Raw genomic sequence first — 12,427 nt, 5'->3', positions numbered from 1 at the left:
TGGCCATGTATGTGCCCCAGTCTAGCAAGCCGCAGCCTCCACGAGAGAGGGCCCGCCTACGGAGGATGCACCAAAAATTTCTCGCCTCTGCCGACGTCCCAAAGCACCACTACACGGCGCCAAACTACTACTCTCAGCTAGACTTCTCGCTGGATCCCCTTATGGCCTCGGAACCAGGCTCCGAGGCCCCCTCCGGCGACGTCAGCTTCGCCGGGTTAGAGGCCGTCGGAACGCCTAGCAATTCGCGGGAGGAGGATTCGACGAAGGCCTCGGTGGTACAGACACATGACCCTGCTGGTTGGGTCGGATGTCAGACCTCGGACCTGCAAGTATTTTACCATAACGTGCTGAGCAGAAAGAGCGAGTGGACTCGACCCGCCAACTGCAAGTTCGATCTCAGTAAACCGCCTCCCCCGCCTCCCTGGGGCATACTCAGTATCTCGGAGTATAAGTCTGTTATGAAAAAACGCGACCCAGATTTTGAGGAATCTACCCTGACAACAGAACCAACAAAGACAACGAAATCAGAAACGACCAAAACGGAAACGACCGATGCTCAAGAAAAGATTGAAGAACTGCCAGCTGGTCCTGACTGGTTGGTCATCGAGGAGCCCCCCCCGCCAGTAAAACCCAAATCCCAAGAGAGACCACTAGAATGGCCAACCTCGACCGAAGTCCTCGAGGCACACATAGGCCCCTGGAAGACCGTGGAGGCGTCAGAGTCCGCGTTCGCCGACGTGGTGAACGAGGAGCTGCACGAGTGTGACTACCTAGAAGCCCTACGCGAGGTTGACGCGCTGCAAGCCACACGAATCGAATCCGAGTTCGCCGCCCCTCTAGACGCCGAGGACTTACGACTGAAGGACCCTGAAATGGTTTACACATCTCATGCCACTGCGTTCAAGAAACGTCGAAGACCTCGGCGGTGACTACAGGTCCATCGACTTCTGCACTGGGCTGTTCCTCTGAGGCCGCAGCCGCCCCGTCAAGTTGGTGATCGAGCGCTGCAACCCCACATGCGAATCAAACCGCGGACCGCGTTCCGGACCCGGTCGGCAACTGGTGCCTTTCCGAAGGCCTGTGTACGTGCGGCAAATGGTATCCTGGTTAATCTCTGCCTCTTGAAGGTCGACTCTGGGGAGTGTGGTCAACAGGTCGTCCTTGTAGACGTTCATCGCAAGCAGCGAATTGAGAGATACGAAGGCGTATCTTAGGAACTCGGGCTCGATGCCGAACGTGCAGGTGTTTTTCAGGAGGCGCGTGTAAGAGGTCACCTTCTTGAGCATTTCATAGTACTCAGCCTGTTCCTCATGCAGGATACGATTGTGGAACAATGAGGCTGGTCCGTCGAATTGGATGGGTCCTGGGTTGCAGAATCTGTCTTGAAGCATCCACTGCTCATCTGTAGAACATCAGCTGAACCACCTAAAGACAGATACTCACCTAGAGCAGTCTTCATCCATCTGAAGGCCTTGCTTTCCAAATTCACCTCCGACGAAGGAATGATGGGAATGTCAGTTACGTTGCTGTTGTTTCTGGCCTTACCCAACTCGTGGTGGACTTCTTGCTGGCTGGGAACAAGCGCCAGCATGCAGTTCATCGGGATTACGAACGCCTTCCAATCTGCGGTGGGGCCGACGAGGCCTCGAATCGTACAGCACATTGCAGTTAGCCCAGACTCGACGCAGATGGCAGCCAGGTGACCATAGGCATAGGCCAGGTTGCAATCGAAGTTGGAGGGCAGTGATGACCTCCCCTGGTACCCGAAGAAGTGATTTACCGCTGCAAATTTTCCGTTGAACTCTCCACGCTTGGCACGGCGCTCGAGTTCCTTGCGCACCATCTGGGAGAGCAAAACTTCGGTTTCGATGCGTGTGAAACGCATCTCTCCGTTGTCGACTTGCACCATTTCCTTCCGAATAAACCGCGGCAGTGACTTGAAGAGGGCCAGGTTCCACGGCGACAGCATGGTCAACCAGCGCGACCCTTCCTGAATCTCGAGCAGTTCGTGCTGGATGCTGAGCATTTCGTTGGTTGGCGCTTCCTCCACAAGACGGGCAATTTCGGCCATGAGCATCTTCATGTTCGGGAGGTGGCTGAGCAGACCGTCAGGAATTATCACTGTTCCAAAGTTCTTCCCCATCTCCGAGCGAAGACAGACGCAGTCGGCAATGTCGCTTACGACGTCAGCCAGTGTCTTCTGGCTCGCGCCGTACTCTTCCGCAATGATAACGAAATTAGGGTGAGTCTGAAGCGCGCACTCCAGCACTTCATAACTCGGTGCCCTACCCATAAGTCGGATGAAATGCCAGTACTTGGGCATGGAGGCGGCGTCAGTTAGCACATTTCCGATGAGAGAGGCATACACTTTAGAGGAGGTGTCAAATCCGATGTTGGTCTCAATCAACTCATGTGCTAGATTATTGCTGCCTGTCGCAGGCACAGCCACAACCTTAGTCTGGCAGCCGTTAGCTAGGAAGAACTCAGCGAGAAGCGTGGCCTCAGTCACTGCGAGGTTGCTGCCCACGACGACCAGTCCGTCAAGCTGGAGCCGCTTGCAGGTTTCCAGCGCCCTGGCTTGGTTTGCGGCGTGAAGCAGCGAGTGTGTTGATGAGCGGCCCAGCAACTCACATCCGCCTTGGTTGTAAAACACCTCAAGGTCGTCGTCGATGATGTGCAGGTAGTTCCCTTGAAGCAGGCCTTGCATTCCATAGAATCCGTAGGTCTTTCCACCGAACCGTTTAGTTCGTTCGTGCAACCCCCAGAGCACATTCATGATACCGGGTGATTGTCTAGAGAGGAAGATCACACCGACGGTAAGCGCGCGAATGGTGGGGCCGCCCATGGCGTCGCGCACCTCGTGAGCGAAAAACTTGTTGTCCTTGCAGATATGTTTGTAAAAAAGCAGAGTCTGCCGGTGGGTATACGGATCGCGAGGCAGACTCTGAAACGACTGGTGCAGAGAAACGCTCTTGCTTTGTAAAATCCTTGGCAAGGTGGGCTGAAACCCGAGTCGCTTCCGTTGCAAGAAACTTAAGGCGCCGGGACGCTTCGGTACAACTGCCCGGCCCACGTTCAGCTTTTTATCCATTGCTCGCCAAAGTAGGTCGTCTCTGCAAGGTACACAGACAGTGTAGTCGGACACCTCTGCGCAGACACCCTCAAATTGCACGGGGCCAGGGACTCGATAACAATCCTGCAACTTCCACTGCTCTCTGCAGCTCTTAAAAACAGCGAAGAGCGACCCATCCAAATCCACGAGTTGGCGTGTGACGGCTGGAAACGTCTCTCCGTCCGTGCCGCAACGCATCTCCATGATTTTATAGAAGGGTACGCCAGCAGGCTGCCACACGGAGTAGTGCTGTTCCAGATTACGTACCACCGTCATGTAGCCGTTACAGGCGTTTTCCACCAGACACCCCGCAGTGTAACCCAGCGCAGTGCAGTAGGAGGCGTCGAAGTTCGACGGCATGGCACAGCGGCCTTCGTAACCGAAATAGTGCGGCATCACCAGCGGAATAAAGTCCTTCTTGGCTGATAGCTCTGACTCTACAAGTGCAATGAGCAGTCGCTCTGTGGCGATCTTAGCCACTTGAATGTACCCTGTGGCCTCTCTGTCACCCAGAAGCTGCTCGCGAATATTCTCGGGGAGAAACAGCCAGAGTTCTCGGGAACTGTCGCTGAGGAGAGTGACCTCGAAGTCGTCCCCGTCCGCCATAATCGTGTTCAACTCGCCGATAAGCAGCTTCATCTCAGGGATGAACTCGATGAGGCCCTCCGGCACGAGGATGATACCATACTGGCGGTTATCTGCGTTGCGCGCTAGGACTAGATCGCAAATCTCTGTCACGATTTCCTTGAGACTCGTACCATCACGCTCGATTTCCTCGCCGATGAATACCAGGTTAGGGCGTGTTTGCAACGCACATTCCAGCACAAGATGACTTGCTGAACGTCCCATTACTCGGACAAAATGGTAAACTGCCTGTTGACTGCAAATATCGGTGGTCAGGTTACCAATCAACTCCGAGTAGGTCTTAGCGCAGGTATCAAAGCCGAAAGAGGTCTCAATGCAAGGGTTCCTAAGGTCACCATCAATGGTTTTTGGGATACCCACAACGCTGGTCCGGCCCTTCTGACTACCGAAATACTCGGCCAAAATGGCGGCGTTGGAGTTGCTGCCATCGCCACCTACGATCACGAGCCCGTCCAAGAGCAGCTCCTCGCAGACTACCAGTGCCCGCTGCATGTCCTCTGTGCCCTGCACCCGCCCGCGTCCAGACCAGAGCATGTCAAACCCTCCAGTGTTTCGGAACTGGTCCACGAAGTCATTGGTTAGCCGGCGGTAGTCGCTGTTGAACAGCCCATCCAGGCCGCCAAGAAATCCGAAGATCTGAGACTCGACATGCGCATGCTTCACGTAATCGTAGAGGCCGCAGATGACGTTGTGGCCTCCCGGTGCGGGGCCTCCACTGAGTAGAATACCCACTCGGATGGGCCGCCGGTGCTCATCGGGCGCTCGACTTTCCATGGGGTCCGTTGAGTGGAGTTCGCGGTAGGGGAGACCGTAGATGTTGGGAAACTTCTTCTGCAATTGTTCGGCATCGCTTTGGATCAATTCGGGAGCCTCCTTGTCAACAACTACCATCGTAGCTTCCGCTGCATGGCTGGAGCTCCTTTCACTCACCGAAAACATCGGGAAGCGTGGGGGTGTAGTTGCGTCGGAACTTCTGGACAGGGCTGACGGTGTCAAACAGGTCTGCGGACTGCAAGTGTACTCGGCCTTTGGACCTGTCCTCAATGACCTGGTTGAACGTTTGCAACTCGTTGCGCGTGTTGATCTTCTCGTGGTCGCCCCAGTCACTGTAGTTGCTTTTCGCGGACCAGTTGTCATCGCCTTTCTTCTGCAAGTTCATTTGGATGTCACTGAGCGTGATGAACTCCTCCCCTTCAACAGCATGGTGATATTCGTCAGGTACGTCCTGAGCCAGAATGGAGCCTTTGAAGCGACGGGGGTAATCATTCCCAGTGTAGTCCTGAGTCTGCTCTGCTGGTTGTTCTCCCAACCAATCCATATGTCAACAAATGTTGTATTTGATGACCAATCTTTTCGTCCCACTCCATTCGTTTACAAAAACACCACTGTTTCACGCAGACGGTTGTTGCACCGCAGCAGCCACTTCCTTCATGCGATCTTCACACGTACTCACTGCGGAGCTTGCACGTGCCAGTTCAGCTTGGATGTATTGGAGGCGTTTCTCCACGTTTTCAACGGCCTCTATCTTCTCTTGCTTCAACAGCACCGCACCAACCTCCCTAAACACCACCGCGTCTGACTCCAGCTGTTGCAGTTCCTGCATTACCCGTAGCCATAGGTCTCACCTGCAATACATTCTCGTTTTCCATCTTCTGGTCTTCCAACTGCCGCTTAGCGACTATTGCAGTCTGGAGCTCTTGTTGCGTAGCATGGAAGCGAGTCATTGTCTCCGAGTTGGCTGCCATCGTGAAATTTGCAGTTAAGCTGATGTCCAAGTTAGAGGTCAATCTGAACACCGTTGAGGGTACCGCTCTCAAGATGCTGTCGGAGTATAGCAAACTGAATGTCCCTGTTGTTGAGGGGCAGGATGGGCCTTCGCTGAATGGGTGTACAGGGTTCCTCCCTGTGGCGGAGGCGATTCTGAACGCGAGTCCGTACGGGAACCATCTCCGAGGCAAAACCGATGTGGAGGCTGCACAGGTAGACCAGTGGTCTGCCTTCGTAGTGGAGAGGAACTGGAAAGTCGACGATGCCTCCAGCCTGGCCGTGCTGAATCAGCATTTGGAAACTCGGACCTACTTCGCGGGGCACTCACTCTCAACGGCAGACCTTGTGGTTTACTCGGCCGCCCATGCCTGGATGACGACGGCATCCGAAGGGGCCAAGATAGCGCACTACCACATTGTGAGGTGGTTTGACCAGGTTCAGCACCTCCCGGGCATCGAGGGAGTTTTCTTGGAGCATGTGCCAGTTGAGACCTCGCCCAAGAAAAAGGCCGACCCGAAGAAAGGAGGCAAGACGGAGGCCAAGGGGAAGGCCAACGGTAAGGCAGACAAGAAGGCAGCCAAGGCGGCGAAGCCCGTCAAGACGCGGCCTCCCGCTCCTCCTCTCCGTGAGAGCGACGACGTAACTCGCATCGCGCTGACTGTTGGGCAGATCGTTGAGATCAGAGAGCATCCAGGGGCCGACAAGATGTTCGTCGAGAAGATAGACTGCGGAGAAGGCGAGCTGCGCGAAATTTGCTCGGGGCTTAAGGGGCTCATTCCGATGGAGGAGTTGCTGGGCCAACGATGCATCGTAGTCTCCAATCTCAAAGCGAAAAACCTACGAGGGATAAAATCCAACGGAATGGTACTATGCGCAACAAGCCAGGACCACTCGCAGTGCGAGCTGATGCAGGCACCCGAGGGTGTGCCAGTTGGTGAGCTTTTGCGGTGGGGAGAGCTACCAGGCGAGCCGGAGCGAGTAATTCCGACGCCCAAAGGCGTCAACGCCTTTGCGGAGTGTGCGGCGCACTTGAACACTGATGCGGAGTGCCGAGGCAGATGGAAAGACATGGAAGTCCTCAGTTCCAAGGGACCTATTCGGTGCTCTAGTTTGTGTAACGCGATTATGAGTTAACTTCGTCCCGCTGAGGTTCCAGCGATGATTAGATTCGAACCTTCAGTGTTTTTGCTTTCACTACTACATAGGTTACATTGTCTCACTGGACCCGTCACAACAGAGTGCCGCCAGCGACAAGCTGCTGCGCGAGGAGACGCGTTGCATCATAATCTTCGACTTCTCGTCTCCTCCAAAGTTTAGCAATGACCTCGATGGTACTGCGGAAGGTGAGCAGGAGATATTGAGGGTACTTACTTCGGGTCATGAGTTTGAAAAACTGGTTGAAGGTGATCGACCCGTCTGATTCTGCGTCAGCCTCATCGAGCGCCTCCAAAATATCATCGTCGTCGAGGCCACCCGCCATGCTGAAAATAGACCGCAACTCGCGGTTGTCGATGCGGCCGTCCCCGTCACGGTCCAGGATTCGGAACGCCTTTCGGCAAGCCTCCTCTCGCTGGTAGTGGTGTCGGTTCATGCAGGCTGCGACGAATTCGGTGTAGTCGATGCAGCCAGTACCGCTGGTGTCAACACTTCGAAGAATGTGGTCCAACTGGTGAGAATAATCCGCTGGGAGCCGCGAGCTCTTACATGCCTCAAGGCCTGGATCACAACAAGGTATGAAGCTTACCCATGCGAATTTCGGTGGCACTGAGAACGCCATCATTGTTGGTATCCAGCGTCATAAAGAGAGCTTTCAGTTCCTCCACCTCCGACTCGTCACTGATTTGGGTTGCGATGATGGTCAAGGCGATTTTACGCAAACGACTCAACCCCGTGAATCGTCTGAACTTGGCAAATACGTCTGATGGCCCGAACGTGCGATCTCTTAGATTACCCTTCGCGTACGACTGCAACCAGGGATGGTTAAGGCACTCGTCCGGAGTCAATCGCATCTCTGGGTCGCGCATCAGCATTCCCTTGACCATGCTTCGTGCCTGGTTACTGGCGTGTTTCCACTCCTGGATAGGGAAGTCAAACTGACCTTGCTTGACTTTCCTGAGAATCTCGCTGTCGCTGTTGGCTGCAAAGGGGGGGTGTCCGCTCAGCAAAATGTACAGCATGACGCCTGCCGACCAGATATCACACTCCGGCCCGTAGCGCCCGTCCAGTACCTGCGGAGCCACATAGTAGGGAGTTCCTGCACAGGTTTTCATCGGAATGCCACTTCGGAATCGGCACGCCAGCCCAAAGTCTATCAGCTTCAGGCTGGAGTCCGGATCGTTGGTGAGGAACAAGAAGTTTTCCGGTTTGAGGTCGCGGTGGGCGACGCGCTTCCCATGGCAATAAGCCACGGCCTGTATGATTTGCTTCATGATCTTCGCAGCGGTTTCCTCGCCGAAGTTGCCCTCTTGCACAAGACGGTCGAATAGCTCGCCCCCCTGACAGTACTCCATAACAAGGAAGATGTCAGTCATGTCTTCGTACGTCTCATACAGCCTCACTATGTTGGGGTGGTCGAGCGACTTCATGATGTCAACTTCTTGTCGGAAGCGTTCGAAGTCCTCCACAAAGCATTTTGGGATCTTTTTAGTAGCGCGTAAATCCCCCGATTGAATACTTTTCGCTGCTCGGACCTCGCCCCAAGTGCCTCTCCCGACAGTCTGCAGCAGAACGTAGTCTCGATGAATGTCGCCGGTATTTGCGACGATGAACTTGTCACGGTCAATACGCGTGCGATACTCTGGGAGATTCATAATGTTCTGAGGCCTCTCGTTCAGCGCCCCAGAGTCGTGCCTCGAGGGGACGGGATGTGGTACATATCCACTGGATGGAGGAGGCAACGGCGAAAATGAAATTCTCTGACTCTGACAGTCCGACCAGACCTCATCAAGCTTACAGTGCCATCCGTAGTTGAATTGCGACCCCAAGGACCCCACCTGGTTCAAGTCGATCTTTCGGTTGCCGTGGAATGACTCCCAGACCACCACACCGCTAGACTTCAGGATGATGAATTTGTACTCAACTACGGCAGCCTTGTCAGAGTCTCCATAAATTTCTACCATGTCCAGCTCAATGTCATTGCTGAACCAAAGAGGAAAGCTTTGGGGATCGGTTTGCAGCTTGACGGCGTTTTTGACACTCCATCCGCCCACGCACCTGTGGCTTCCAAGCACAAAGAGAGAGTCGCCCAGCTTGGTGGCTTGGCAGACACAGCGCCAGGTGAACTTCACCTGTGACCCAGCCATCTCGATTTCAATCATTTAAACGCACTCTGACACACAACCACCAGGATCACCCGTGGAGCGAGGAGAGTCTTGGCTCTCAGACGCGCTATTCAACAGGGATTCAATGTCCTTTTCGACAACTGCTCGTCGTAGTTGCGATTCAATGTCCTTTTCGACAACTGCTTGTCGTACTTGCGATGGGGTTGCTCCAGGAGTGTGGCTGTAGATGTGTGTCAGCTCTGCGTTGAGCGCTGCTTGTGGAGTCATTGGCGACTTTGGTGGTCTCTCGAAGACCACGCTATTAACACGCTTAAACAACACAGGGTGCCGGCGTCGGGCAACCCTCTCCTCAGCTCGCCGTCCAGCCTTCTTGTAAGCCCATATCATTCCCATCACTACTGCCATACTAATAACCAGGAACCAAAATACCGTCACTACGGCATGGAATGCTTCCACCCTGGCTTGATAGACCCGAGATTCGCTTACATGTGTCTCAATTCAAAGTTTTTGCAATGAATACGTACACAAGACTTACAATTGATCCTCAGTCAGTGTGTAGAGGCCTCCGCGGTTCTCCACCACTCCATCATCCATCATGGAGCTCAGCACCTTGCCGAAGTCCGCGTAGGTCGCGGAGTCGCCAGCCACACCCAGCTGCCCCTGAATAGCTTTCCAGAACTTGAATGGTTGGAACCCAACGTGTGCGCTGTGCGTGTCGTGAAGCGAGGCTCTCAAGTTGTCCAAGACCAACCTGCGAATGAGGCTCTCGTATCCTTCATCCAGCGAGTTCGAGGACGCAGTCTCCATCTGTAGGATCTGCAGCACGTCGACGCTTGTTCGGTTGGATGGGAAAGGGTCATTGGAGCTCAGTGTCAAAATAGATTCTCTCGGCGGGAAGACGTTGCCGAACGCGACACAGAGTGCCGTCTTCCCTCCTTCCCTAACGACTTTGATGAGCTTCAACCGGACTAAGGCCGCCATCTCATGACGACAGCGCTCTTCGGCGAGGCCAACGGCTTGGGCCGTTTCCATCACGTCCATACCACCGCTCTTTATCAGAATGGCAAGTATCACTGCTTGGATGATCGGGAGTCTAAGCTGCGCCTCGGCACCTCGCGACTTGCCTCTGGAAAACGAGACTTCCACCGTGGCCAGAGAGGGAAACATGACGGCTCTCTTGTCAGGCAGCAGGGTGGAGAACGATTGGGACAGCGCTTCCAGCGCGGCCGCGAACTCCGGTAGCGGGGGCACCCAGTCTCCCGCGGAGATAGGAGGCAAGCTGCTTAACCCGACATCCTTGTCTGTGAGCGAGGCCCTCGCGGCCTCCAACAACGACGCGCGGTGGGGGTCATGCTCCTTCATAAGCGATGTCATGTTACGAATGAACGCAGGATTCTGGTCGTGGGGGCGCATTCGCATCGACTTGAAGAGGAGGTGTGGGCTGTCCCGGAGGTCTCTACTTTTCGTAAAGGCGATGGGGGTGGAATCCCAGCGCGCTTCAGGCCAGAAGTAATCCGTAATCACTAAAAGAGATCCGCAATCGTCTAAGGAAGCCTTGTGAGATCCAAGAGAGGCTCGTCGTAATCTCTGTCGCTTCCGGTGCAACTTCCGTGACATAGCCACGTCATTCAAAACGTTCATAGTCGCTACATAAGGCTCCATGGAGTCAAGCTGCATAAATGACCCGACACATTCGTCTAGATGGCGCAGGATCTTCGCGAGCTCCTTTGCTTTCGGCACCACAGCCAGAAGTCCTTGCCCCAGAAAGAGCTTGATGCTCTCTGAGGTCAGGTGAAACCACATGACATGGAGAAGCTCATCCGTCCCTCCAAAGACATCACAAAACCAGTCGAAAAACGCAGAGAGGCTAACGTTGGACGTCTGTTCTGCATGCCACAGCGTGGATGGCTCCATACTGCGTCGCCTAGGCAGTTGTGGCCTCCGGGTCTTGAGGAACGTCTTTCGTGCTCGGTCGTATGCTCTTTGGATATCCTCACCAGGATCCCAGGTCTCCACGTCGTCGAGCAGCACCGCGTCATCCAAACTGAGACGCTCCTTGTTGAGTAGGGAGCCGAGTGAGGTCAGGAGCTGTCGGGAGAGGTTCTCAGCGGACTCCTCGAAGGGTGTGTGAATACCCATGGAGGGCGAGTCTCGGCTCGCCACACCCTGCCACACTGAAATGTTCGCCTGTAATTCTGTTGACTTCTCAAGAAGATACAGAAGGGTTCGTCCGGGCTGCTTCTTGAGTAACGCTTGCACGTCAGCCTTTAGCTTGAAGAGACTCTCAGTTTTTCCTCGCGGCAAAACTGTCGTCAGGTAGGTGGTGTTCAGATGCAGCCTTGTCAACTGGGGTGCCCCGTCAAGGGCCTCGTCTAGAACCTGCCTGCACACTGTCTGTAAGAACTTCTCCCCATGGACATCTACGCACAAGACAGTCTCGTCCACTAGGCGACACATTGAATTCAGACAGTCAGTTTCCTTGGAAGCGACGAAATCCGTGAGGACGCAAGGCAATACAACCGAGAGAGCGTCGCCTGTGGCGCGTGCGATTCGATCTCTTGCAAATCTTCGAGCCTCGTGAATGTGCACCTGCGCGTCCAAGGAAATGATGGCAGAGTTGATGCGGGATTTTAGCTGCCTGGTGCTGGACATGCGCTCCAACGGCTCTCTCTGCAATGCGTCTCTGAAACTGAAGAACAACGACACGATTTTTGAGAAGAAGGCCACCCGAGCCTCGCATGTCTCGAACGGGGCTGTGTACGAGACAGCAACTCCCTCTGGAAGTAGTCCCAGCTCCTTGAATCCTGAAGCGCGCTGCACGCTGCAGGTCAGGTGCTCATCTATGAGAGAGAGCCAGAAGTTGTCGCGGCCCTGTCCGAACAACCTACTGACCACGCATGAAGTACGGAAGACCTCCTTCGCTCTGTAGCAGATCCCCTGTCGACTTTGGGAACTGGAATTCTCCTGTCCCGAGGCGGAGTCTATCTGCTGGAGTCCCTCTAAAAAAGCGATCTCCTCATCGATCCATGACTGCAGTGCTGGGCAATTGTGGGAAGGCGTCAGTGACAGCAGGAAGCCAAAAACGTAGAGCCTCGCCTGCTGTGCCAGAAACTCGCAGTACGCCTCCTTCAAGAAGGAGTGATTCAGCTCTTCCAAATGCATGATACGCGCCTGCGTGAGCAGTACGAGGGTGCTCTCCAAGGAATCGTCTGTGGGAGGGAGCAAGTGGGAGATGAACTGCAGTTCAGGGGCGCCTATGAGGTGACACATAACCGAGCAAACTGTATACTACGAAGCGCCCGCCCTACGTTTGAACACGTCCACAAACTCTTTGAGCACGCTGGACCACTGCCTCGCGTCCGGCTTGACTTTTGCACATCCAAGATGCTTGCTGGCGGCCTGGAACGCGTACTGAGACGCCTCATTTAACCATTGCGCATCAGTGCTCGCAGGAAGCTTGGCTACTAATGCCTTCACGCTGCTAGCTACGTGGCTCAGTTCCTTCACCAGCCGATCTTCGTTCTTGGGCAACGAGTGTTGATTGTGAAGGATCTCAGAAACAACACTCTCCGCGCATTTCAGCTTGCCGGTCATGTAAAATGACCGGCAAAGCCATTTCACT

The 12,427-nt window shown here is 54.5% G+C and overlaps 5 protein-coding genes across 11 annotated transcripts; 2 read left to right on the top strand and 3 right to left on the bottom strand.

Annotated features, from left to right (window-relative positions):
- Positions 1-65: 65 nt before the first annotated feature.
- Positions 66-929, top strand: KVP18_004814 (uncharacterized protein; the record flags this gene model as incomplete). Its single annotated transcript, XM_067957806.1, has 1 exon — positions 66-929. The coding sequence occupies one exon, from the start codon at positions 66-68 to the stop codon at positions 927-929; it is 864 nt and encodes a 287-aa protein (XP_067806963.1).
- KVP18_004812 (uncharacterized protein) lies at positions 930-5,481 on the bottom strand (the record flags this gene model as incomplete). Of its 4 annotated transcripts, XM_067957803.1 has the most annotated exons (6): positions 986-1,004; positions 1,030-1,402; positions 1,444-4,659; positions 4,688-5,036; positions 5,211-5,354; positions 5,383-5,481. In XM_067957803.1, 6 exons carry the CDS (start codon positions 5,479-5,481, stop codon positions 986-988), a joined length of 4,200 nt encoding a protein of 1,399 aa, XP_067806960.1. The 4 variants fall into 4 exon arrangements, with proteins under 4 accessions (XP_067806959.1, XP_067806960.1, XP_067806961.1 ...); XM_067957802.1 differs by lacking the exons at positions 4,688-5,036; positions 5,211-5,354; positions 5,383-5,481 and having other exon boundaries at positions 930-1,402; positions 1,444-4,648; XM_067957804.1 differs by lacking the exons at positions 986-1,004; positions 1,030-1,402; positions 1,444-4,659; positions 5,211-5,354; positions 5,383-5,481 and having other exon boundaries at positions 4,680-5,075.
- Positions 5,482-5,524: 43 nt separating this feature from the next.
- KVP18_004813 (uncharacterized protein) lies at positions 5,525-6,658 on the top strand (the record flags this gene model as incomplete). Its single annotated transcript, XM_067957805.1, has 1 exon — positions 5,525-6,658. One exon carries the CDS (start codon positions 5,525-5,527, stop codon positions 6,656-6,658), a length of 1,134 nt encoding a protein of 377 aa, XP_067806962.1.
- A 72-nt stretch (positions 6,659-6,730) lies between these two features.
- KVP18_004811 (uncharacterized protein) lies at positions 6,731-8,841 on the bottom strand (the record flags this gene model as incomplete). Of its 2 annotated transcripts, XM_067957800.1 has the most annotated exons (3): positions 6,731-6,858; positions 6,896-7,240; positions 7,269-8,841. In XM_067957800.1, the coding sequence occupies 3 exons, from the start codon at positions 8,839-8,841 to the stop codon at positions 6,731-6,733; spliced, it is 2,046 nt and encodes a 681-aa protein (XP_067806957.1). The 2 variants fall into 2 exon arrangements, with proteins under 2 accessions (XP_067806957.1, XP_067806956.1); XM_067957799.1 differs by having other exon boundaries at positions 6,753-7,240.
- Positions 8,842-9,336: 495 nt separating this feature from the next.
- KVP18_004810 (uncharacterized protein) lies at positions 9,337-12,399 on the bottom strand (the record flags this gene model as incomplete). 3 transcript variants are annotated; one of them, XM_067957797.1, is made up of 2 exons in its annotated part: positions 9,337-12,086; positions 12,114-12,399. In XM_067957797.1, the coding sequence occupies 2 exons, from the start codon at positions 12,397-12,399 to the stop codon at positions 9,337-9,339; spliced, it is 3,036 nt and encodes a 1,011-aa protein (XP_067806954.1). The 3 variants fall into 3 exon arrangements, with proteins under 3 accessions (XP_067806954.1, XP_067806955.1, XP_067806953.1); XM_067957798.1 differs by lacking the exon at positions 12,114-12,399 and having other exon boundaries at positions 9,337-12,075; XM_067957796.1 differs by lacking the exon at positions 9,337-12,086 and having other exon boundaries at positions 12,094-12,399.
- Between the last annotated feature and the right edge of the window lie 28 nt (positions 12,400-12,427).

Source organism: the organism of the source record quoted next (assembly GCF_019968955.1).
Source record: "MAG: Porospora cf. gigantea A chromosome Unknown PgA_NODE_683_length_12427_cov_325.099, whole genome shotgun sequence".
Lineage (NCBI taxonomy): Eukaryota > Apicomplexa > Conoidasida > Eugregarinorida > Porosporidae > Porospora > Porospora cf. gigantea A.
Note: the sequence above shows the minus strand (reverse complement) of the source record. Positions and strands in the feature narration are given on the sequence as shown.